This window comes from Dermacentor albipictus, chromosome 1, assembly GCF_038994185.2.
Source record: "Dermacentor albipictus isolate Rhodes 1998 colony chromosome 1, USDA_Dalb.pri_finalv2, whole genome shotgun sequence".
NCBI classification, from domain to species: Eukaryota; Metazoa; Arthropoda; class Arachnida; order Ixodida; family Ixodidae; genus Dermacentor; species Dermacentor albipictus.
Window position 1 is genome coordinate 185,577,369 of NC_091821.1, and position 27,381 is coordinate 185,604,749.

The following is a 27,381-nucleotide window of genomic DNA, read 5'->3' on the forward strand; positions in this document are numbered from 1 at the left end:
GACAAAAGAAATTCACTGTGTGGCACTGCATAGACAAGTATACATAATATTGTATACGTGGAATGTTGGAATGCATAATGGAAGATGGATATCCAACAGAGAAGTTGTCTTTTAAAAATTTGATTACTTCTAGTGAGTTCTTAATAGCAAACACATGTTCAAATTTAGGGCTGAGTTAGCCTATCTGTGTGCACTTTAGATGTACATTAGAGCATATTAGGGGATCAGAATTGATCCTCAGCCCTCCACTATGGTCTCTCTTGTACCCCAGCTGTTGCCCCAGATATATGTTTTTGCCAGTCAATAATTGAATAATGTATATCTTCAGTGTCCTTGGTTTCCATGTTCTACTAATTGTACTTTGCCAAGCTTTAATTGATACTACTACTTTGTGGAGGCCATGATTTGCGCTGCAGCCACTACATGTCAAAAGTGTAGCTACACCTTAGCTGATCACCTGACTATCACCTGTAGATCTATGGTCTAACAGCACAGGTCCCTGCTGGACTTCATTGTACACATAACATGCTTGACACATTTTATGCCGCAGAGCAAACTTTTGAATTAAAAAAAGTTATGGTTTCGCAGTGGCAGACAGTCTATTTTCTGGCCTTGTTCTGAGAATGTTTGCTTGTCATTTTTAGGATGAGTGTATTGGCCCTCTGCTGTGAACTCATTACATTCATCTCCACGAATGCATGGCGAAAGCATTGCCATGTTGTGACCATGTCGCCACCAAAAATAGTACGACTCATTAGAGTGGACACAGGGGTTCCCAGCAAAAACTATCTGTAAATTCGTTTGCCCATAACAACAAATGAATGAAAAATGAACCAAGATTTCATTCAAAAATTAATATTACAATTGGGGTCTGTTTTGGGGTATAGCTATATGTATGCAGTGTTTAAATTCAATAAAACAACCTTTGCAAACTGAATGGCATCCTGGTTGTCCAAGTCTAGTGCATTATAAATAACACAGATAGCTGTATATCTGCAAATGCCTGGCTGAAATTCTACATACAAAGTGCATTCAGGCCAAAATCTCTTGTGGGATTCCTGTCCACATTGCTGCTAGGCCTTGAATGCAGTTCTCAAAACAGTGAAACTTGCTTAGTGAGCTTTTGACAGCCAGTTCATTTCACATATTACGAAGTACAGAAAAATTTTGCTGTGCATATCGGCAAACAAGATGTCCATCACCTTGACACTAAAGCATGGAAACTTTTCATTGAATGTTCAGATATGTTTGCTTAGTGTCGCTGAAGTTCATTTTACTGACACTGTCCATTTCTATAAAAATAAAATAGTATGTACATCTATGGGCTTTGCTTACCTTCTCCCTGCCCATTGTCCAGACACTCAGTTTCCATAATAACAAGGTGCAAATGCATTGGAAAAATTTGGTCCCCATAAAGCTTGCATATTGTTATGTAGTAGTTTGTGCCGCTATATATTAAAGATGTGAGGAGAAGGAAGATGAGGTGACGCTGACATCGTTCAGTAGTATCACTATGCCCTGTAGTTTCGAGCTACGCATTATCCCTGTATATATATCCCCTCTAATAATTCTTCCCCATAATATTTGGTGCAGTTGTGGGGTAAACTCTCCAAAACCTGGACCTGGATCTCGGCATCGGACGACACATCTGTTCTGCTGCCATGGCTAACGATGCTGCCCGGCCCACCCAGACAGCACTGCAAGTTGTCCTCTCCTACTACTTTTCCCAGACACTGACGACGTCGAAGAATGGTTGGCGTGCTATGAACGTGTCAGCAACCACAACAGGTGGAATGCCAAACTTATGCTGGCCAATGTTATATTTTTCTTGCGCGGAACCGCAAAGATATGGTTTGAGACGCATGAATCCGATTTTACAAATTGGGACACATAAGCATAGCTGCGCGATATTTTCAGAAAGCCTGTTGGATGCCAGTTAGCAGCTTGGGGTCACATTCTGAAACGATCCACTACAGCGATACTATTGCCTTGGCGATAGTTCGCCATCAGGCACGCGCCAATTGGCTGCTTGAGCAAAGTTGGATGACGTAGCTCTTCAGATTTTGCTAAAACAACCAATCGGCATGCGCCTGGCGGCAAACTATTGCTGAGGCAATAGTAGTAGACAGTTCTAGATTAGGGGGACGCACGCGTTGGGGCCCCAAGCGCTAGCGGGCCCCAACGCTTGTGTCTCCCTAACCTAAAACTCGAGTATAGCTGAAGTTGAACGTTGCAGAATATGGCCCCAAGAAAGAGCTCGCGTCTTGTGTCCAGATGGCCCAGACGTCCACGGAATTGTACGTCTCATACACTCGGGACGTTCTGGCTCTTTGTCAAAAAGCAGATAAGGACATGTTGGAGGCAGGTAAAGTCGGCCACATTTTAACAGGCACTGCGGACGATGCATTAAACCTGCTTCTTTGCAAGAGCTGTGCAAAGGTTGAGCCCATCACAACGGTGTACCGGCGCTTCGAGCAAGCTAAGAGCAAACGTATTGTACAGCGCTTCGACCGGCTTCCCAATACGGCTGGCACCTCCTCCTGCAACTTGCCAATGCTACATCAACAGCCAGCATCACCGAGTTTGACGCAAGCCATCTGTCGTGAGCTAGAGGCCATGGCTCGCACTCACGGTCCACAGGCGCACAACGGCTTAATCATCTCGCTCATTCAAGCCATCATCTGCCAAGAGATTGCGAATATGAACATTCAGCCAACCGTTAGCCATCACTCTGTCCCTAACGCTCCAGTCATTGCTGCTATTGTTGCACCGGCCCTGACCAAATTCAAGCTGTTACAGGAGATCAGCGGAGTGGCGAACATTGGACAACAGACATATTTGTTTCATGTGCTCTCGGGTCGGTGCTCTTCGCCTCGACCATACGCTGACCACCGCTTTGAACGTGAACCTCGTCTGCTGTCCCTTCTCGCTGAGCTCTACAATGCCAACCTTACCAGATGCGGGAACACTACCAGCTGTTCGCCCTCACCGCAACGCTGCCAGTTTGGTTCGCCTCCATCTCGATGCTGCGCATCCTTACCTTATTCTGGCCACTTCTCGGGAAACTAAACAATGCAGCTCGTGTAGCTGAGGCTGCATTGACAACCCAAAGTGCAAAACCTCTGTTGACCCTTGCTCCCAGAACGAACCTAATCGAAGTTTTTGTTGACGGTGTGCCTATTAGAGCACTCATTGATACTCGAGTTCAAGTGTCCCTAATGCACTCAGGAGATCTTCGTAGTCATCTCCGGAAAGTTCTGACACCTGCCGAGTCGCCTGCCGTCCGAGTAGCCAACGGCAGCACCACAGCCATGATGGGAATGTGTACAGCCCATGTAACCATTGCCGGGTGGTGTAGAGTGGACTGTCAAGAAGTCTATTCCAAGAATCGGTTCGTGAGGGCACTCGGCGAGCACAGTGAAGAGAAAAGATGTTGGGTGTCGCCCAACATCTTTTCTCTTCACTGTGCTCGCCGAGTGCCCTCACGAACCGATTCTTGGAAGAGACTTCTTGACAGTCCACTCTGCACTAATTGATTGTTTAACCAGTGTTCTCCACCTCGAGCTGCCCGAGTACTCTGCCGACACTGCCGACACCGCCACAGACCAATCCCGACTTCGGTGCGTTGAATTTGCCCGGCCGCAACCCGATGCTGCGACCTATGTCCCCATGCCTCCTTTTCCACCTCTTCGCAATGACGAATACGTGGTATCCCCGCTCTGACGTTTTCCTGACACAACAAATAGCCCTTCCCAGCGCTGTTGTCATGGTTACCAGCAATCGTGGGTGGATCCCTTTCCTGAACTTTGGGTCGTCTCTGCAGGTTATTGCTCAATATTTCACAGCCGCCGTGCTGTACCTATTGAATGACTTCGCGGTTTCTGAGTTAACACCTGCTCTACCATCTCGCTCTGCTGAATCTTTGGCTCGACCCAGCTCTGGTCAAGACTAGTTTGCCAAAATTATAGCTCCCAACTTGCGTCCTGCCTACGCCGCCGCACTCTGTCGCATCTTGATGTCTTGCCACGATCAATTCGATTTCGGCAAGCATCTGCTAGGTCGAACCAATGTTGCCACCCACTCGATCCACACCGGCAACGCTCCTCCTATCCACAGACAGCCTTATTGCGTGCCAACAGCTGAACGCCAGGCTATACAAACAGGATGGATAAAATGCTTTTCTAAGACATCATCGGGCCCTCTTGCAGTCCATGGGCATCATCCGTCATCCTGGTAAAAAAAAACAACAATACCTGGAGTTTCTGGATCGATTTTCGCCATCTGAACAAGATTACGAAAAAGGACATGCATCCTCTTCCGCGTATCGATGACACACTGGATTGCTTACATGGTGCCGATTATTTCTCTTTGATCGATTTATGTTCGGGCTACTGTCAAATTGCTGTTGATGAAAAGGATCACGAAAATACTGCAATTGTCACCCCAGATGGCCTCTACCAATGTAAGGTCATCCCTTTCAGACTATGTAGTGCCCCTGCTACTTTCGAACGCATGATCAACTCTCTTCTATGTGGTTTTAAATCATCTACATGCTCCTGTCACCTTGATGAAGTAATTGTTTTTTTCCACAATCGAGAGCCATCTTCATCGGTTGTTGGCCATTCTTGACGTGTTCGACAGGCTGCCTACAGCTCAGTTCTGCCAAATGCCATTTCAGCCGTCATCAAATATGAGTACTCGGACACTTGGTCGATGCTACCAGTATAAAGCCTGACCCTGACAAAATATGTGCTGTCAGCAAATTTGCACCTCCTCGTTCGTTTGCTGATGTCCGAAGTTTCCTTGGGCTGTGTTCATACTTTCGATGCTTCATTAAGAACACTGCCGACATCGCTCCTCATCTCCTGATCTCCTCTAAAAGGACATTAGTTTCTGTTGGAGACGTGAAGAAGCCGAGGCATTTTCAGTGCTTACTGCTCGCCTCATAAATCCACCAACTTTGGGCCATTCTGATCCATCTGCCTACACAGAAGTTTGCACTGATGCAAGTGGCCACGGCATTGGTGCTATCTTGTCCTAACATCAACAGGATGCAAATCACACAATTGCTTACGCTAGCCGCCTTCTCAGCCTCAGAGCAGAATTATTCAATAACCGAATGCGAGTGCCTTGCTCTAATTTGGGTTATTGCTAAGTTCCGCCCTTACCTGTTCGTTCGACCTTTTTCTGTTGTTGCAAATCACCAGGCTTTATGTTGGCTGTCCTCACTCAAAGACCCCACAGGCTCTCTTGGATGCTGGGCTTTACATTTACAAGAGTACACCTTCTATGTGTCCTATAAATCTGGCAGCTGCACGAGGATGCCGACCGCCTCCCTCGCTATCCGATCAATCCACCCGGTGCCAAAGAACTTGAAGCCGATGCCAGCGTTTTGTCGATTACTGACTTCCTCAATGTCGCTGTCGAACTGCATCGGGACCTGTCTTTACTATCCCCTTATCGAGCGCCTCACCTCGAAAAAGCACGACCGTTCCCTCCGCCTGTTCCTACTACAAGATGACACCTTATAATGGTGCAACATGCAACCCAATGGCACTGAACTGCTCCTTGTTGTTCCCAGCATCTATGCTCTACTGTTTTTGCGCAGTTGCACAATGCACCCACTGCTGATTATTTGGGCGTGTCCTGCGCTTACGATCGCAATTGCAGACGCTTCTGCTGGCCTGGGCTACACTGCTCAGTTCGACGCTACGCTGTGGCTTGCGAGCTCCGTCAATGCCACAAGAAGCTTCCTTTGCTTCCCACTGGGTACCTTCAGCCAATAGACATCCCAAATGAGCTTTTTTTCCGCGACGGCTTGGACCTCCTTGGCCCTTTTCCAACATCGTCCTTGGGTAACAAGTGGGTTGCCGTCATGAAAGACTATGCCATGCGTTATGCCATTACACGAGCGCTTCCAACTAGCTGTGCAACTGATGTCGCCAATTTCGTTCTTCATGAAGTGATCCTGCACCATGGCACTTCTTGTCAGCCACTCACTGTTCGTGGTCCTTGCTTTCTTTCAAAAGTTGTTGATGACCTCCGCTCTTGCTTTAAGTCTCACGAATTCACCATGGCTTACAATCCCGACAAGCAGACTTGCTGAATGCCTCAACCGCATACTCACAGACATGCTCTCCAAGTACATCTCCGATGACCACAGGGATTGGGAATGCACTTGGCATTTGTTACATTTGACAACAATTCATCACACCATGATTTTACCGGCTACTCTCTTTTATCTGCTCTATAGCCACGACCCGCTCCTGCCTCTCGGCTCTTTTCCCTCCCTATGCCAACTCCACTACTTTCTACACTCACGATGTCATTGTTCGCGCGGCCATGGCATGTAGCATCGCCTGTGAATTGACTTGAGGCATCTCAGACAATCCAAAATCTCCTTTATTACCATCGGCATCGGGATGTTAGCTACAGCCTTGGGTTCCTTGTCCTGCTCTGGCTGCCTTTGTGTTGCGTACGCCTGTGCCAGAAATTTCTGCCGCACTATGTCGGGGCTTACTGGGTCCTGCGCCAAATGACCGAACTAACATACGAGATCTCACCATTGATTTCGAAGTCTTCCTCTAATCCACCAGTGACTTATAATATGACCACTGATTCAACACAATAAAATTCAAGACGGTACTTCTGCCGCTGGAAGTTAACGTTACGTAGTAGTTTGTGCCGCTATAGAAAAAGCTTTCTGAGAAGAGGAAGATGAAGTGATGCTGACATCATTCAGTGGTATTGCTCTGCCCTGTGGTTTCGAACTACGCATTATCCCCAGTAACTATTCTTCCCTGTAATAATATTGGAGAAGACCGAAATAGCAAGCCACACCTCTACACACAAAGTATATAAACACATGAGAGAGTGAATAACTATTCTCAAATGGCCCCTTGTGCGAGCTCTTGAGGGATTGTGTTATGGTGCCATTTGGTGTCTGGAGGCCGAGACCCTAAGAGTAACACCATACACTCCTGGAAGACAGCAGTCACATGGTGGGTGCTGCCTGACAACTTACAAAAACAAAATTTCACTGGTATGGGTGTAACATAAGGCATGAAAACCTTGTACATTTTCTTTTTTTTTTGCTGGGCTTGTTGGGCCTATCATTATTGCTTGTAAAAGTTGGGTGTGCGCATGCACACATACATGAGAAGAGGTACAAACAGCTGCTTTCTTGCCTGTGGATGTTTACACCTAATGTGCAATCTCTGACTTTTTTTTTTCCAGACTAGACATGCAGCCTGAAATCGAGGGGTTCAAGAGATGTGTGCAGGTTCAATAAATGCTGTGTATGTCCTGCTTTCACATCGTACATGTGTTTTCTCCTGGAACATGTGATTTCAAAACTTTAGCTTGCAATGGTATAGGCCATGCTGAAGACTGGTCCATAGTGCAAAAAAGAACCAAAGAAAAAAAATGGGGGTGTAATGGGGGAAAAAAACAACACAAGCAGGACATTTTTCATAGCTTGCCGGCTTTATTCTAAATGTACAAGTCTGTGGATTAGGCCAAGGTGACCCTGCAATTCATGTTTCACTTCCAAATCTTCTAAGACCTTCATCAAGAACTTCCCGAGACATTCCATCTTTTGCGTGGACACATGTGACACCTGGATTAAAAAAAAATTGTAGTAGATGTCAACCCATTGCAGTGCAGTGCAGTGCGTTTCTACAATTTATTCAATGCTTGAAGGGGTACTGCAACAACATTTCTACCGCATCTTTGCTTTAATAGCTAGCAGTTCCAGCTGTAATTGCGGTATGAAACTTCAGCTGCTGTAATGCGTAAAAAAAGTTATGTCATTCAATAATGGTACCAGTTTAAAGCCTGTGCCAGTATCACCATAGCTTTGTGAATGATGAACGTTGTTGAAATCATCCCAGCTATCAACAACCACTGACATTCCAGTCAGCCAAGTGGGTGGCCCCAGGCTACACTGTGCTACCAGAAATTGAGCATCCCCCACGCCATTTTCTACGCCATCAAACCAGCTCTCCCCAACATTTCTATGGGTTCAACATGGGATCCACCGGGAAGTTGAGGGGGCATACTACATTCCCAGAGAAACAACAGTGGTAAATCTTCTCATGCATGCTTATTCCATGTCAAATGTAAAGAAGCTTTTGGGTGGGGAGGAAGGTAAGGACCAAATTGGCTTTCCAGGAGATTGATTGAGGCACTTGGCTTTTGGTGGCATGGTATGGCCTGACTGGTGCATCAGGTGATTGTGATACCATGTAAGTTATAACACACAGAGCCACACTAGAGCAGGTGCACATTTTGAAATGGTTGCACTAAAGAATTGACAGTTGGGTGAGCTGATAAGGGATTATATTTTTGAAACAGTTCCACAGAAAGACACAAACATGGAATGATGCACTGAGAATACAAGCATCGTTTAAAATTCTGTCCAGCAGGAATTGATCTTGTCACCTCATTATCCCTCAGGCGGAGTGCCGTTATGCCACGTGGAAATACCCATTGGTCTCCTCAGTGCCACCACGTCGTGTCACATGTTTCCCGCAACGTTTTTAGACTCGCATAGTTTGTTGCAAACCCTGCTTGCTGTCGCACTCGCACCCCAACATGCTGAATTGGGTGTCAACCGTATGTTTACACCCTCCCCTCTCCCCTCTGTAGTCATGAGCAGGCACGCTTGTGTTCTTAGTGTAATCCCATGCTTGTGTCTTGTGGCACCGTTTTGAACAAATGAGCACTGAAGAATGACAATTATTTGTCGTATGCAGGAGACTACTGGAGAAACGGCTACCTATGAAAGAAAATGATACCAAAATTTTAACTGAACTGACATATTAAGTTAAGCTATGTTGGCAGTTACAGTTTTGGAACATGAATTAGGTCAGCCATGCCATTAGTGCAAGTTTGATAAGCCAAGAAGGATGCGAAAATGAATTATATGGGTATTGGTGCTGCCTTAATATTCTTGCACCAGCTCTCTCTGATGCTATGAATTCTAATTGACAGCCTCCATTTGGGGCTACCAAATGGCCTAAGACAAGTCTTAACCTGGCAACTTTTATGAACTTTTCTTGCGCACATATGCTAAAACGCCATGAAATCCATAGCATGGCAGTTGAGGTACAATATTTGAAAATTGAAGATTGGCTTTCATTTGCTACATTACAAATAGAGACTTCTTTCTGCAAAACATATGGAAACAAAGCCTATCAGTCTAAGCTCATATAATGCTTCTCTTTAGCGTCTCTCCTGAGAGTAGTGAAACCAATAAAGCGAATTTACATGAGACATGAATTTTAAACTCAACAGTAGAAAATTGTGCATCTATTTTCTAGCTTCAGTGCTTGTAGTATTTACTCTACATGGAAACCATTCTGACAGTTCACAACCATAGTTATTCATACCCTTTTTCATGCCTAAACGATTTAGGGCATTTACTGTTTTTATCAAATTATGAACAATGCACGCTTTCTCAATACCAATGTATTGGAAATGCTCTGTAGAAGCAGCAGTGTTTAATGAGGTGAACAATATATTAACTCTTTAGTTTAGTAAAAGAATATTAAAAAAAAAGTATTCGCACTTGTGTGTGTGTGTGTACATGCGTGCATGTTTTCGTATTAGCCATAGGACATAATTCAATAGACTGTGCCTTCTGTTTTGCTTTTCTCCGAGACTTGTAATAAGGTTGTTTGGCTTATCAACGCAAGCCCCATTTCAGAGACAAGCCCAATGTCAAGTTTGCCTAAAAACATACACGATGCTGGAGCTGTGCGGTCCATGTGACCCAACACAAACATAAAGTCTGTTAGACTGACATGTGGTTCACTGCATCACAGCCCTTGATTCTCTGGTGCAAAGGCACACCACTGCACCATGGCCCTCGACTACAGCGAGGTGCAGCCAAAATGCATGACATCATGCAAACCGAAGGTGAAGTCTGAAACTGCGGACACATACAGAGGTCATAGAAACACTCCACATCTGTGACAATCTTCAAACACATTAGAAATAGCCATCGGCACTTCTAAATTTATTGTGGGCACTACTGCAGTAATATGTATTCCAGCTCTCACCGGATTTGTATGATCTATATGTTCCGTCAGACCACGCAAGCATTATTCAGAACACAGTGTCATGAAAGTGTTTTAGAAATGCACTAAAAGCATAAAATGCTTGCATTGAACTGAAAAAGCGATTCGGCCAAGAAGACATCACAGCCTGTGCCTCAGCAGTCTATTAAAAAATGCGTAAAACATATTGCACCAGCAGCTGCAATGCCATGTACGTATGCTTTCTACCAGCCCTACCAGAACTCTTTTGGCACCAGTGGTGCGAACTATATCAAATATGTGAACAATAGCAAATATGTGAACAATATCAAACATAGCCATAGTGTGTCATTAACGTTGTTGCCCACAAGGTGTCTGAAGTGTATGAGGGGCACTTGAAAAGTTCGCAGCCCACCCGTGAAATCTTTTTTGCGTGGTCTTGTTTTGCAATGCAATATGTTATTAAGTTATTTGAATGGTCTCATGAGCAATCTGGATTTATTTTGATGTTTTTTTTTTTCAAGTACAGCAGTTTAAAGCAAGGACACAAAGCTGAAATATGGAAATGGAGAAATTCGCAAAGTGAGCAGTCATTCAATACCTTTTGAAAAAAGGACTGACGCCACAAGAAATTCACAAGAACATGCTGGAAACATTAAAGGACGATGCTCCTTTTATGCTATGGGGAAAAAGGGGGTAGACAATTTCAAGCGAGGCCAGACATCAATTGAAGATGCTGCGTGCAGTGGTCGTCCCTCAAAAACATGTACAGATGAAGATGTCCAAAAAGTCCAAGACATTGTAATGGCTGATCGTCGTGTCATACAGCAACACATTGCAGAATGTGTGGGCATATCATTGGAGAGGGTTGGCCGTATCCTATCACAGCTCCTGAACATGCACAAAGTTTGGGCCCGATGGATGCGCAGACTTTTGACATTAAAGAACAAACGTCTGAGAGAACTTCACTCTGCAGAAAACTTGCAACTGTTTGAAGCTGGTATTAATCTTTTTCTGCAGAGATTTGTTACAATGGATGAAACTTGGGTGCATCACTTTTGTCCTGAGTCAAAAGAAGCCTCAACACAGTGGAAGCATTCCACCTCGCCCCGCCCCAAAAAGGCAAAAGGTGGTTCCATCCGCTGGCAAGGCTATGACATCAGTGTTCTGGGATTGCAAGGGTGTCATTCTCCTGGAATTCCTCGCAAAAGGTCAAACCATCAACGGGGAATACTATTCAGCTCAGATCCGTTAGACGTCTGAGGTCGGCAATTAAGGAAAAATGGCAATGGATTCTCCAGAAAGGGGTGCTGTTTCACCAGGACAATGCGGCAGTTCACACATCGGCTGTTGTGATGGCTGCATTTCTTTCCTGTGGTTTCCGGCTGCTTCAGCACCCGCCCTATTCCCCTCGTTTGGCTCCCTCGGACTACCACCTATTCCCAAAGATTAAAAAGAACCGTCGTGGAAGTCGTTTGCCTTCTGATCAAGCCGTCATGGACACCCCGAAAGACGTTTGGAGGTGCAGGAAGAAACGTTCTACCAAAGTGGAATAATCAAACTGCAAGAGTGATGAAGTACATGTGTGGCCCTCAAGAGAGACAGAGAGACTATGTTGAGAACTGACTGCAAAATTTCGACCCACAGTCACTACCTCCGGGTCAGGTCACAAACTTTTCAGGCGCTCCTCGTACCAGCAATGTCTTTCTCATCTGTGGGAAGCTGACTGCAGTTGTTCACATAAAGCCTTCCTCATGGCTACGCTCACCTGCCCTCAAAATCGACAATATTTTGTGGGCAAAGCATGGAGCAGGCATAAGAGGTAGATTTTACACTTCACTGACATGCCTGTGAATTGTTCCTTGCAGAGACTTATCAGTAATGCAGTAAGGAAGACAAAGTCAACGGGTAGGTGCAATTGCTTATTCCTGATATAAAATAAAAATAACTCCTCTCTTTTGCACAGTTGATGACAGCTTTGTCTCATTTCTAAAGATTGGTGCCGTGACCAGGATTGCGGTTGCTCTCCAACTAGCAACTAGTCATCATTGACTGTGAAGCCACATAAGATGGCGCGGTGCAAGAAGGGACGCACAGACTGAGCCAACAGGAATGAGAAACTGATGGCAGTATAAAGGCCACCCTGAGGTTGAGGCTTATGTGTACAATACAGAACAAACATGCTGTAAGCCAATAACTTAATTTATCTTCTGAAGGTGAGCAAGAACATCTTGGTAAAGAACTGGAAAGCACAGAGCACCAATATGGTAATGGAAGATAAAAAGAAAATGTAAAAAAAAATACTATCTATGAGTGCTATCATTCATATACAGCTGAATATAAAAATTTAGCTATTTAATGCCGCTGCTAACTTGGAAGACAATTTCACCTATCAAAGGAGTGCAGTTTTCCAATCACAATTACAAGCAGGTAAAAGATAATTATGTGAGTGAAGATGTTTTGATGAAAATGCACGTGATAGCCGATTAATTTGGAACTGGAGAAGTCTAGCAATGATGCCGAGAGTATGAGAAAGCTACCGTATATAAGGGGTGCGATCGCGGATTGTTGTTCGGGGCGCATGGCGCAACCGAATGCACGCTCAAAACAACGATCCCCGATCGCACCTGTGAAGATATAACCACATGCTCGAGAGCTCAAGTGTCTAGGCCTGTGGAATGACTCGTAAATTGTAAGCTATGCAAGGGCACACACGCAACTTCCATCTGCAGAGCTAAGAAACCAGCTACACAGAACCTGAATTTAAAGCAGTCTATATCCAGATTGAAGATAAAGCCAGTGAGCCTTACATCAAGTACTTTTCGTCAGAAGCGGAGTTGAAGGAAGTATGGAACGGTGAAGTGTTAGATTAGAAGTGCTGAAGATGATGTGATCTTGAGAGAAGTGATGCCACCACTGCTGCCAGCATTACAATGCACATTGCATTGCAGCGCATGAACCTCACATTAGTGGATGACCCAGACAAATTTCTCAAGTTAATAGACATTAGAATCCTTATTTGCTATGGACACTATAGGGCTTTGATGAAATGACAAGTGTGATGCCTTGAAACTGATTGAAAGCTCCAGAAACCATATTTTGCTGAACCATCTGAGGACCAACAACCCAATCTTGCTTCTTATGGGAAAAATCCACCATGATGGTGTTGTATGGTTAAGCAGAGGATTCTGACATGCACAACGATTTAAAAAAATTCTGGGAAATTGAAGCCATTGGTATGAAAGACAGTGCTTGCAGTGGCAACAGAAATGAAATAATGCATCACTTCAATGCTACGTACCCTGATCTTTGTGGAGAAACAGTATAAGGTTCAGCTGCCTTGGATGCAAACAGTTGTGTTGCATGAAAACAGGGTTGTAGCTCTGGCAAGGTTGATGCGGCTCAAAAGAATACTGAAGGACAGAAGCCTACCTCAACATACGAGAACACCATAAGAGAATACATAGCTTTGGGTACAGCGGAAGAAGTAAACGTGAACTTGTCTACACAAGTGGGCATCAATGCCACATCAAGCACTAGTTTGGGAGGGCTAACAGACAGCAAATACGAGAATACTAGTAGTTGATGCATCATTCTTCATCCAGCCTTAAACAACAATATTGAAAGTGAACCTAACATAAATTGTGACTTGGTACACATCTAGCTAAGCTTCAGACATAATAAGATTGCATGACTGATTTTTACCTTCCTTTAGATTGTACACAAAGAAGATAAAGGCGACATGCAATTTCTGTGGTGGGCAAGAATCTAGCTCGGGGAGATGCGAGGTTTATACGTGGAGAATGGTGACCTTTTGGATTTTTCCAATTTCTTGCTGGCAGCTACAGTACCGTGTAAAAAAACATTCAAGGAGTTTTTCTCAGCACGACCTGTGAAGCTAAAAGTAATCTGAAACAATGTAATGCTGGGAGAAGACTCGAGTCTGGTTGCAGCATTACATCATCGTTGTAGTTACAACAAAGCGTGATCACGATAAAGCAGAAAAGTAGCTATTCAAACATACACATGTATGATCCTGAGGAAGTTCACAATCAATGATAAACAGATGAAAGAGATTATGAATGCATAATGATTTGGTCTGTCAAGGGTCAAGTGAAACATAAGTACTGGGAATACTTAGGGAACATAGCTGAAGACTGACTATATTTGATCAGTTAATCTACAAAGGAAGTAGTAGTAGTTGTAGTTCATTATATTAAGGACAAAAGGAGGAAGGAAATAAAGGGCCATGGGCACTGACTGTCTCAATCCCCAGTGGACAACTAAACTATTGTGCAGCCACAAGAAAAATGCAAGCCAAGAGAAAGGATAGGGGAGAGAAAAGTTGCAATAAAAAAGAAGTAAAGAAAATAGGAAAAAGTGGATGTACGAATAAACATATAACCACAAATAACAAAAAAGAAAAATTCTGCAGATTACAACAATAATATTGAATATAGATTTTTAGCCCTTTTACAATCGGCAGCAATGAAAATGCAAAAAACTAGTAAAATGGAGGCTCGTGGGGCGACACTTTTTCTTAAAAGCGGAATCTGAATTGTGTTAGCTTAGTCAATATAGGTCACTTGCTGTACATGCAATGTGACTGGCTCTGTGTGCATTTGTTAAGGTTTCACTGTAACATGCAAAAAGACAAGTACAGTGCTCACGGAACGAAATGCGTCAATTTAGGGTTAAGTAATGCGCATACTTTCGTTTCCACCGGCTGCAGTTCGTGTCGCATCGACGTAATTCTGGCGCGTACACTTACATCGGGCTCCTCGACACCTTTGGAGACCAAATTCCAAGCGACATGACATAGTGCTCTCACGTACTTTGCACATATGCAGGGTTCTACTAAATGCTCTGTGTCGCGTTTCATTCCGTGAGCACTGTACATAGTAATAATGCACGTACCAAGCTTAGAGACATCAGTGATGTTTCGCATCTCGTCATCAAAAAACAGCATATGCTTGTAAGAAAAACCTGTTCGCTGCGCAAACCTGCACACATGTATGAATGAGACGTGTTAGAGGCACTCAAAATAACTACTGTATCAGAAAAATAGCTCCTTTTAAGTAAATGCAACTTCCAGCACGGGGCTATGTTCTAATAGATAAGATTCGCTCCACTCCAACACTGATATGTTAGAAATGAATTTTTTACTGCTAGCAACTAAGCAGCAAGTGCTCGGGCATGTTCCCATGGATGTATGCAGGATGGCCATTTGAGCAATTTCATTTTAGGCCTAAAGTTGCCTATCTAGTAAAATGGCAGAGCTACAAATCTGCTGCATTACAAGTGCACACAGATAAACACGACCCAGTAAAGCAGCTAATAAACACGAAATGGGGTAAGTTTCAGTTTGCTGAGCATCATGACACAGCCACCATGCCAAATGTATTAAGTCTGCGCTGTTGGTTGAGGAACACCTCTCCCGCCAAGGCCACGCTGGTGGTACAAAGTGTGAATGCGAGATGCATCAACAGCAGAATGGGCAAGACTGCGAGTCGGCCTAGTTGGAACAAATTCATCTTAAAACTTATTGTGCGCAACAAACAGGGACGAAGAATAGAAGAAACACAAGGACGAGCGCTTTCTAACAACTGGTTTTATTTTTGAAGAACCACCTGCTTATATACCCACAGATCTGCGCGATCTAGTCAAACAGAAGAGCACACCTATAGCGCATATAATACACACAGATCTGCGCGATCAAGTCAAGAGAGCACATCTACAGTACATATACCACTTGTGATAAAAAACAAAGACGTGGACCAAAGCGACCCGGTCAACATAAGAACAGCAAGGTGCATGAAACATCCACTTAGGATAAAATGCGTTAAAGATGTGATGATCATTTTATTTTAACGTATTTTATCGTAAGTGGATGTTTCATGCACCTTGCTGTTCTTATGTTGACCGGGTGGCTTTGGTCCACGTCTGTTTTTTATCACAAGTGGTATATGTACTGTAGATGTGCTCTCTTGACTTGATCGCGCAGATCTGTGTGTATTATAGGTCCGTTCGATTTATCTGCACTACCTGAACTAGTTCATGTAGTGCCACACTCGGCCATTCGTTTTGGCAGTGCAACTGGCGCCCTCTGAACTACGGCGTTCGTTTCAAACAAGTGCAGGCGTCGTGCAGGGCTAGTTCAGGCAGACCCTGCACCGCGTTGAGAGGTGGTGCCGGTCGTGCACAAGCGCTACAGCCATGGCAGCAGACGACGGCAGCATTTGCGTTGCAATAGGCGGCATGGCCACGAAGCTGACGCCGATCGTCAATGAAGATGGGAACCGTGTTTGGCAATAGGCGTGTTTGGGAACCGTGTTTGGGAACCGTGCGATAGGCGGAAAAATCTTTTAAATTCAAAATCAAAGTAGCGACTCACGACTTCTTCACAGTACTTAGGAATTCTATTGCGTTGCAACCTAGTTAGCTTCAGCGCTAGAATTGTGACATCGTCAAAATCCTCGTCTTCACTATCCGAGTCCATCAGCTCAATAACTGTTTGAACGATGGCTGCAGATGATGCGCCGCAATCCATAGCGGTTTCCACCATATATCAACCAGCCTGTACACCCTTCAATACACTTTCGCCTAACCGCGGGCAGGCTGGATCAATCCATGAACAAAAGTCGACGTCTGGTGAAGCGCCAAGACCAGCAGAAGGCCTGCACTACCTGCACTTCAGCATTCGTTTCAGTTTGGCGCTAGTGTCGCGCTATGCCTGCACTGCTGAACTGGCGCTGCATGAGTGTGACACTTTTTCTGAACTGCCAGGAACTAGTTCACGCAGTGCAAGGTAAATCGAATGGACCGTATATGCGCTATAGGTGTGCTCTGTTTGACTAGATCGCGCAGATCTGTGGGTATATAAGCAGGTGGTTCTTCAAAAATAAAACCAGTTGTTAGAAAGCGCTCATCCTTGTGTTTCTTCTATTCTTCGTCCCTGTTTGTTGCGCACAATAAGTTTTAAGATGAAGCAGAATTGGCAGTGCGTGCACTACTAGGCCCGACAAAACTTAATCCAAAACTATGCAACACCCACGAATATGGCACATAGAGCTTCCTAATGGCAGACGGCGAACATTCACGAGCGTGCATTGGATTGGATTAGCTCAGTGACCATTTAGCTCATTTAGCTTCATGAATGGCAGGAAACGAGAGGGAACTCTTGGTGTAGGGTGGTGGCGACTGCCACCTGGCATTGACCACAACTCCTCTTCCTCTTTGCAATGGCCTCTGAAATTGCATGGCATGGCTAGTTTTGGAGCAGCTTTGGAGCAGTTACTATCGCTTGTAGCATGGATGTAGCAGCTTTAACAGAATGTAGCAGATTGGAGCAACTGTATAAGAATTCCCACCACTGAAAATGCTGCTATATAGTCGCACAGCCACAGCTAAGGGTACAGTCAGCTTACAGTGAAGGGGCCTTGCAACAACCTTTCTTCAAGACTGAGAACACACTGGAGTTAGTTTGATGCCTTTCAATGAATGTATTCATACAGAAATACTTGAAGAGGGCCTACCAATAATGGAGGTACTATATAGAACACAATTATCACTTTCTCCATTGCTCCGGGATACATTTCCTCTAAGCTGGGGTGGCACCGATAGCAATGTCGTGCCTTTTGCTCCTTTCTTACTCACTTTTTTTCTTTCAGCGGTGCATTTATGGTAAGCCTTTTAGGTTGACGTCTGACAAAGGTGTCCAAGAGCAACAAAAGAATGGTGACAGGATCATCGAAACACGTTAACAACTGCCACCTGACTGGAGAGACAAGCTTTTGCTTGGGAATAACTCGTGAACAATTGCCGAGTGGCTGGCATCCGAGGGCTGTCACAGAGCGTTTGTGACATCATAGATGGGGTTTAAATAGAGGGGGCCTCAAAAGCTGCAAGAGTGTGTAAGCAATATTTTATGCAAGACTGTGGGCTCCCTGCTGCATGTAGCAGAATAATAAAATATTTGGCTCACATGTTCAAGACAGCAATGTCTACAGATCATGACCGTTTTCTTACCGTGTTGAAAAAAAAATTTTGTAACACCTCCCTAATTTCACCACAGCAAGACATGCAAAAATGTAAGGTGCTGGGTTGGGGTAGTGACATACTGAAAATAGTGCAAAAGACACAGATGAGTAAGATGACACCATTTCTTATGTTGTTTACTCATTCATCTCTCTTTTGTGCTGTTTTCAGTATTAATGCAAACCTGGTAAGAATTATCTGAAGTTCAAGTTCAAAAAAGTGCTTGATGACTGCTGGCACATTCTCGCAGCTTTGAACACAGTTGGACTAAGGATATGTTGACTGAATTTCTTTGAAGTCATCTCTAGGGTTAAAATTGAGCTACATTGCACTGTAGTGGCTCCACTCAAATGATATGGCATTTCTGATGGTTGTATATTTAGACAACTTCAGCATCACTATTTTGTCTTCCGTATAGTAACACCTATTGCCCACTTTGGCTTCAAAGTGCAAAAATACCGTGCAGAACAACAAAAATGAAAAAGGCAAAGGTGTGGTACTTCGTGAAGTGGGTCACTTTGCAGCCAGGGTAAATTTCCTGATAGGGAAAGTACTTATTCCAATCGAGTAATGTTAGAAGCTCCTTCGCTGCATCCGGGTCATCAGTCCTGCAAAATAAAGACTTGATTAGCTGAAACATGATAACAGGGATTTTGTGTCTAGAGATTCGATATGCATGTTCCAATTCACCATCAAAATTACAGATGTAATATAAAAGGTATAAGAAGTAATATAAAGAAAGGCGTCAGGCAGGGAGATACGATCTCTCCAATGCTATTCACAGCATGTTTACAGGAAGCATTCAGAGACCTGGATTGGGAAGAATTGGGGATAAGAGTTAATGGAGAACACCTTAGTAACTTGCGATTCGCTGATGATATTGCCTTGCTTAGTAACTCAGGGAACCAATTGCAATGCATGCTCACTGACCTGGAGAGGCAAAGCAGAAGAGTGGGTCTAAAAATTAATCTGCAGAAAACTAAAGTAATGTTTAACAGTCTCGGAAGAGAACAGCAGTTTACGATAGGTAGCGAGGCACTGGAAGTGGTAAGGGAATACATTTACTTAGGCCAGGTAGTGACCGCGGATCCCGATCATGAGACTGAAATAATCAGAAGAATAAGAATGGGCTGGGGTGCGTTTGGCAGGCATTCTCAGATCATGAACAGCAGGTTGTCATTATCCCTCAAGAGAAAAGTGTATAATAGCTGTGTCTTACCAGTACTCACCTACGGGGCAGAAACCTGGAGGCTTACGAAAAGGTTTCTACTTAAATTGAGGACGACGCAACGAGCTATGGAAAGAAGAATGATGGGTGTAACGTTAAGGGATAAGAAAAGAGCAGATTGGGTGAGGGAACAAACGCGAGTTAATGACATCTTAGTTGAAATCAAGAAAAAGAAATGGGCATGGGCAGGACATGTAATGAGGAGGGAAGATAACTGATGGTCTTTAAGGGTTACGGACTGGATTCCAAGGGAAGGGAAGCGTAGCAGGGGGCGGCAGAAAGTTAGGTGGGTGGATGAGATTAAGATGTTTTCAGGGACGACATGGCCACAATTAGTACATGACTGGGGTAGTTGGAGAAGTATGGGAGAGGCCTTTGCCCTGCAGTGGGCGTAACTAGGCTGTTGATGATGATGAATATAAGAGGACGGGTCATTTACCTTGATGCCAACCCCATTTGGTACTTTTGGGACTTGAGGCTTTCCAGCATTGCTGGGACATCTGGATATGCGCAAACCTTTCGGCCATGTTTGTCAGTGATCTTACCACTGTAAGAAAGAGTGAGTTAGCTGCTAGCAAGATGTGTGCACAATGAGAAAAGTATGAAATGGACTCGGACCTGTCACCACATTTAACAACCATATGCAAGTGCATTGATGCATGAATACACCATATTTTCAAAATGTCTATGACCCTCTGATTATAATTGTCATGCCATCCCCCGTAGTTATTTGCGACATTCTGATGGAAGCACAGAGCAAAAACATTTGCGTGCTTAGATTTAGGTGCATGTTCAGCAACCTGAATATGTTCCCTAGCCCAGCACCTAATATATTTTGCCATGCGCAAATCAGCATTTTGTAGGACTTTCTTGTCCCGTTTCTTGCTCTGTTTTCATTCTTAACATCATGTACAAGCTAGCCTAACAGCAAGCTCTTCCAAAGTTTTTTAACACAGTGAAAGTCAGAGACAAGGGAAAGATAAAGAATTAAAAAACTATGCGGATCCCACGCACTGTGAAAATTGATGTAAGCGAAGCTTTTTAGGCTGTTTACTTTGATTGGCAATAATTAGCAGTGATGTTGACAGTGAATGTGTAATTTCTTCAGTGTTTAGCCCAATATGACAGTGGTGAGTTGATGTTAAATGTTACCTCCTGTGCACCACTACTGTTTGCCTACACAGAACACTGAGGGAGTAGAGGCATTGTTGTGCACCATGGTTCATGTCTGAGAGGGTCGAGCATTGTCATTACGTCACATGGCACATCGCATCGTGGCAGAAATGTGAAACTTTAATTATATTATGGGGCTGTATGTGCCAAAACCATGATCGGATTATGAGGCATGCCATAGTGGCAGACTCCGGATTAATTTTGACTTCATAGTGTTCTTTAACATGTACCTAAACATGTCGAAATGCGGCTGCCACGGTCAGGATCAAACCCGTGACCTCGAGCAATGCCCTAGTCGCAAAGCTTCTGTGGTGGGCACATAAGTGTTGGTTTTACGTGTGACTGGTTCTGCAGTGTTGCCTTGATCTTGAGGTGTGCTTTAATGTGGCTCTGCCATTGCACGCTTTGCGTAAGTTGCCTGCTTGACAAATTTGCACAGTGTTTATTTTTAAATAGCAGAATAAAAGAAATACCGTCCCTTGAACTTACATTTATCCCATTTGCCCACAACCACTGTTGTGCCTAGTAGTAGCCTTTCCTTGCCTTCTTATGTCACCTTTTTTCCTATACCCCCCCATTTGTATGGAAACTGCGAGCGATGGGTGGCAAGGCTGTTATGCACTCGTTTCGCGACTGCATCGATTCTGCCCATTCTCTGCCTCTTCTCCCCCCTCCTCTCTACCATGTAGCTTCCCTCTGGACCATGGTAGTAGAAAGGTAAGCACTGCAATTTCGGCAATGCTTTTGCGGGGGGGGGGGGGGTCAAGGATAATTACAGCTGTTAAGAGGCTAATGTGGCGACGCCCAGGGATCTCCAGAGGGCATTGTGCAAATTCGATGTGGTGCAAAGGTCCAAGCGAGTTTCTTGCTTCGCATTTCCTCTCTTCCGCGCTCCTGTCATGTATACACACACTCTGAGCCACCCCCAACACTGTGTCCATCTTTATCTCTGTGTGGAATTTTTAACGTTGATCCCCCTTCAACAATTATGGTTAACACGATCTGAAATGAGGCAGAGGCGCGCCATGAGTGGGGCCGCAATGTTTTATGCATGGGAGAGGGGATCGCCCACATGACCCCCCCCCCACACCCTTCGGACCACCACTAGCCAACGCCTTGCTTTGACGTTCAAGTTTTCCCTTTTATCCATGTCACCCTTTCGGAGCCCACTTCCTGAAACTTTCTGCTTCGTACCCCCCCCCCCCCCCCATCTCCGTCAATAATTATGATGGACTTCGCCCACTTTGGAGGTATCTAAGAGAAAATTCAAGGACTGTTGAGCATATGCTACTGCGTCATAGTGTGCATGAAATTGCAAGTTTGTACAGGAACAAGGTACAGAAGCATCACTTCGATAAATCTGAGTGTGCAAGGTCACCTGTGACACATGCACAACTGCCGAGACGTCGCAACATCTAGGTATGCTATTGCATACTAAGTGAGTTAGTAGTGCTAAGTTCAAGCCCAGTTCCTTTATTTCTATTTACTCTGATTTGCATGTGCTTTTGTAGGATCTCTGGGTCAGCATTAAGGCATTATAGGTGCACTGAATGCTTCAGGGGCATAAGGTAACAGAGCTTTGAAGTAACTACCAAATGCACAATAGTGTTAAAGTAACATTTGCTAGTGTCAGGTAGCACGTAAGACAACATTGCAAATAATTAAGCTTAATATTTTTTTAGCCACTTCCTTCACACAGATGCTGTTTGAACTCATTCTGACATGAAAGCATGTCTCAGTCAACATGAAAGGCTTAATTACAATAGGTCTGCTGCACTTCCCAAGCAGCGCTTCGAAAATGCCGATGAACAGCGCACTCTTTGCTGTTTCCCATTTTCGAGCAGCAGCCTAGCTCTACTAATGAACGTGTGGAACCATGGTATATCTGTCCATCTGAACTGCACTGTGGTGAGGTTTTGTGAATTTTGCATGGTACGCTTTTTTCCATGCATTGTACACCACGAAGGAAGCAAAATGCTGTGCCAATACGTATGCGGTGCACACGAAGTCTAGGCAGTTTTACCACACTACCATTTTAGAGTACAGCTAAACTGTCGCATGAACTGTTGTGATGTGTGGTCATCTGGGGACGTATTCTGGGTCAATCACTTTCGGCGATACTATCACCTCGGCCATCAGGTGCGCACTGACTGGCAGGTTGAGCAAAACCGGATGAGCTAAATGGCTGGTTGAGCACTATGTCACGCGAAGGCGATAGTATCGCCGAAAGAGATTGTCCGAGAATACATCCCCTGATTTATATGCAGCCATTAAGAAGAATGGTCCCTGAACAGTGACACAAACAACTAATCAAGCTAATGAAGGGACAGGATCAGATACCATTAGCATCATCACTGACAGTCTGATCAGCTTTGAAGCATGTTGGTGCCTTGCCCATATGTTCCCATGGAAAATGCAGAAGTCCTAAGAGTAAGCATCAGCATGCATATTGTGTGAATGAGTTTATGTAGCCTTGTGTATATGTGTGGATTGTGGGTAAGAATGACACAGGTGCATTTGTTGCTTTGCCATCATGCTGCTTTCCACAGCATAATACTAAGATAGTGCCAAGTCACAAGTTTTTTTTTATCTACAATCCCTTCATTGCATGCTCTGGAAGGCTGTTGGCAGCACATCCAATAATTATGCTTCACTTGCCATCCTGACAGCATAATACTAAGATGGTGCCAAGTCACAAGTTTTTTTTATCTACAATCCCCTCATTGCATGCTCTAGAAGGCTGTTGGCAGCACATCCATCAATTCTGCTTCACTTGCCATCCTGGCAACATGTTTTTCAGATGTCATGTGTCATTCTATGAGCTTTTGCTTCATGTATTCTGTTTCAGTAGTCGCCAGACTCGCTTCAAGACCTGTGTATCAACTGCAGCAGTTTTTAATTAAAAAACAGCACCATCGATTGCTTCACAGGCTCAATAGCATCGTTTGCTCCCACTTTCTGCATGGTGATGCCACTAACAGTATGCCCTTCCTTTCAAGGAGTTGGGAGGATACCCCCAGCAAATGCATGATACATTTTCTAGGCACTGAACACACCAAATAACAGAAATAAAGCCTGAATGCACAAACAAGCAAGCAAGACGGTTTCTGATGACTGAATAACTCAACGCACCAAGCTGCAAATTACACTACACACAGTCAACTTCTTCACTTGCACACATGGCGCATTCACAACTTCAGTGCTGCAGATATTATTATTCACCCTACAATCAATAAAGGAGTCTAGCGGCTACTTTCTTGGGGTGTGCAACTATTAAAAAATTTTGAATAACGAATACATTTCTATTCAATTCAGTGCTCAAACAAAATAGTTAATATTCAAAACAGTGAATAATAATTATTTAATAGTTTTCAAATAATCAGCAATGACAAGCAAGCACTCGAAAAAGTAAAAACTAAAAAAGTGAGGGGTTAATTTTTTAAAATTTCCGTCCTTGAACTACACACATCTAACACAAGAGCCCATCCTTTTATACCACTGTGGGCACATTATCGACATTGGCACGATACTCCTAGCTGCTTGATGCTCATGTGAAATCGATGTACATACACCACCAATTTGATATTATTCATATATGTGGTTGCGGGTTTAGTTTATCAATCGAATTCTATTGCGGAGCTTTTTGTTGTCCATGCATGTCCTCAACAGTACTTTGCTACGCTTGATCACTTTGCTTGTGAAGTTGCTGTTTTGCCAAGCATTTGGTCTAATTTTAATGCCCGACTTTATATTAAGAGGTGGTGACAAAACAGCACCTTGAATATTGCCACTGTATAGGAGCTTATTTCAGGGCGCAGTGAACATCGTAATCTTCTTTTGTTGTTCGTTGAAATTTATTAATGAAATTAATGTTTAAAGTTCAATTTTTTGGAACTCCTGAATTATATCGAAAGAAGTGTTACAGTAAAACCTCGTTACACCATACCCACCTAAACAGTAATTCCATTTTAAAAGTAGTAAACTCAAATCCCCGACTCAGCAGCGACTGAACATAATGCATTTTGTATCTGTATAAACCCTACCAGCTTATTGTGTACGCGTTGGTTAACACGCAGTGTTTCCACTTTTCGTCTAGCATTTACAGCGGTGCATCATCCTCATCGGGCGGCCCGGCAGAACAATAAGCCTCGGAGATCAGAACAACGGCCTCCAAGTGCCCTGTCCGTTTGCGTGCGGAGCCACATAAACATCAACATCATTTCAGTGCAGTGCACGGCTGCGCCTAGCTGTGCCCATGGAGGATGGCCATGCCAGAGAGTGTTATGGCGTCGTGCTGTACAAAAAACACCGGGTGCTCAGCATAGAAGAAAAATTGGACATCGTTCGTGCTATTGAATGTGGCACGAAGAAGCTGGTGCTGGCCCACGACAAGGATCTGCTGTTGACTACGGTGTGTGGCAATTGGAATGTGAAAAAGTTACTCGGCAGCGCTGTTGTGACCGCGAAGAGATGTCGGGTACGAGGTTTGACTTATCGCCATTATTGCTGAAGTGTCGCCCAATGACAGTGATGAGGATGACACGGAAAGTGGCAGCACGTGCGATTTAGGCCCGACAGTGGCAGAAGCTGCGCGGTGCGACAGCCTCATGAATGCAATCGTCGCGACGAGAACAGCAACCTGCAATGAAAATGACGCCCCACTACTTCTGCAGTGCTACCGCGCCCGTGCACGGAGTATATGCAGTGCCAACGAGGAATCTACCATGCTAGTGTTTGCCGAGAAGAGGGGGCTGGCTGAAAAGCTGGCTCGTAGCTTCAGTAAGTTTGAGGCCACTGTCGTCGCTGCTAGGCCACCACGGCATCAAACAAAAATAAAACTTTTATGGTGCAAAGTGAATAAATATTGCATGTTCTTGCCATTTCATCGCACCCTCTCCGAGTTCCGTTTTTGACAGGTAAGTGGGCGATCTCATGCTATTTCGGTTAAGCAGTACTACCGTTCAGTATGTACTTTTTCCAACCTCCGGCCAACTACGGATTAATGAGGTTTCACTGTATTTGAAAATATTTTTACTCTCATTTATTACTCAATTCATATTCAATTCGGTTTGAAAAACTGCTGTTTGCACACCTCTGCTAATTTTGGCACATGTGCCACTTTATATTATTCAATTTATATTCGATTCAGTTTGAAAAGCTGCTATTTGCACACCCCTACTAGTTTTTTGGCACATGTTGTGCCACTGTATACAATGTTATATATTTCAGCATGGCATTATTCCGTAGAAATAACAAAAGTTGCTCGGAATGATCACGTTTGTATGATTATTGTACAGAGCTTGTCAACAGCTCTCTGCAGCTCAAGGGCGATTCGAGTTGAAATTTTAGCCCTAATTAAGTGCCACCTTTACAATTGGGCACCTGCTGCAGCAAATTTAAACATCAAATTAAGGCAGAGCACAATGTTTTAAATGATCAAAGAGCGCCGGCTAGTGGATGTGCACTACTCGGACCCTTTGTCTTCATTCTGTGCTCCCGAGTTAAGATCTCGATATGGACACTAAAGTGCGAGTTCATAGCTGTATTTTTTAAAAGGTGGATCACCATGAATAAATGAAACTGATATAAATACAACTTTCCTTAATTCTGTTTTCTTAATTCTTGCGCGCAAAGTCGGTTTTTTAACGTTAAAAACAGACTTTGCGCGCAATTAAGAAAAGTTGGATTTTGCCAATAAATGACAAAAAACATAAAACGCAACCTAGGTAAGTTGTAACCACTTACTTGACTTTCTTAAATGGAGGTGTGACATGTGTATCCACATACATAGGCCACAATGTGTAGTCTTAAAAGAAAAAGCAGAAGAAACAAAAGTGGGTATTATAAAAGCACACACGCAATAAATTTTCACAGCCCAGATGAGGCTATGTTTAGTGATACAATTAATTATGTTGTACCAACACAGCAAATCACATTGCAACGCTGTGCCCGAATATCGCAGGCTGCAGTCTCAACATTTCAATGATTCAACTCGGCACGATATGGATTTAAGAGCAATACGTGAGCGCTATTTCACCGGTGTCACACGTTGCACTTTTGATCCCTTCCTAAGCCTGCATAATGAAGTCAATCGCGAGGAGAAATTCGATCCAGATTGGGCTCCATCGTGATCGCGAGTGCCCCGTGTGACACCGGTATCATGAAATGTGACATCGCGACACCCATGTCACAATTGAATCTATTGCACATATACGCTTGTGTGGTTTCTTCCTTTATAAGAATCGTTATAATAACGACTGCATACAAACGATGGCGCTACACTGCTGTACGTAACGTCGATACTTCGCACTACATGGCTACAGACCGCTTCACACTGATGCTGCAGTGAATATTTTGCTACCAGCACGGCTTTCCACTTACCTAAATCAAACACAATAAGCTTCGGGCGCTTTTCGTTTGCACCGCATGTAGAGTCAGAGGTACTATTCATTTCGCAACCACGTAACCAAAACTACACCATGCGATGAGCGGGCTCTTGCCGCGGGATTGCCGGCGCCGCCGATGACCGAAATTTCGGCTGGTGTTATCTCCCAGTTTCGCATCGCTGTTACAAATAATATGCTATTCAGCCGAATCCCAATTAATTTATCGTTTGTATGAATGGCGCGCGACGCCGTTATGAGGGCGAGGGTTCTGCCTCTCTCAACTCGCGCGCACTACAGGAACGGGAGGATTTGCTGTTAGCGTTACCAACTGCGAGGTAGCATTGGCGCACTTTACGTACAGTACGCAAGCTGAAAATATGCCATATGGCGATCGATACGATTGGCAGAAAATGGTCTAAAAAGATGTTAATTGTAAGTTTGAATTAAGCACTGGCGCGAACCACGGGCGGGCGGAGGGAGAGAGAGAGGGAGAGCGTTAGCGGATAGGCACCGCCTC

At 44.2% G+C, this 27,381-nt stretch overlaps 1 protein-coding gene across 2 annotated transcripts; it reads right to left on the reverse strand.

The window, feature by feature from the left end:
• Positions 1 to 7,466: 7,466 nt before the first annotated feature.
• Positions 7,467 to 27,232, reverse strand: LOC135921927 (magnesium-dependent phosphatase 1-like). 2 transcript variants are annotated; one of them, XM_065456337.2, is made up of 6 exons: positions 26,860 to 27,232; positions 26,224 to 26,284; positions 19,745 to 19,852; positions 18,578 to 18,685; positions 14,958 to 15,043; positions 7,467 to 7,618 (listed from the first exon to the last, which is right to left on the reverse strand). In XM_065456337.2, the coding sequence occupies exons 1-6, from the start codon at positions 26,927 to 26,929 to the stop codon at positions 7,536 to 7,538; spliced, it is 516 nt and encodes a 171-aa protein (XP_065312409.1). In that variant the 5' UTR covers positions 26,930 to 27,232; the 3' UTR covers positions 7,467 to 7,535. The 2 variants fall into 2 exon arrangements, with proteins under 2 accessions (XP_065312409.1, XP_065312410.1); XM_065456338.2 differs by lacking the exon at positions 26,860 to 27,232 and adding an exon at positions 26,401 to 26,609.
• Positions 27,233 to 27,381: the final 149 nt, after the last annotated feature.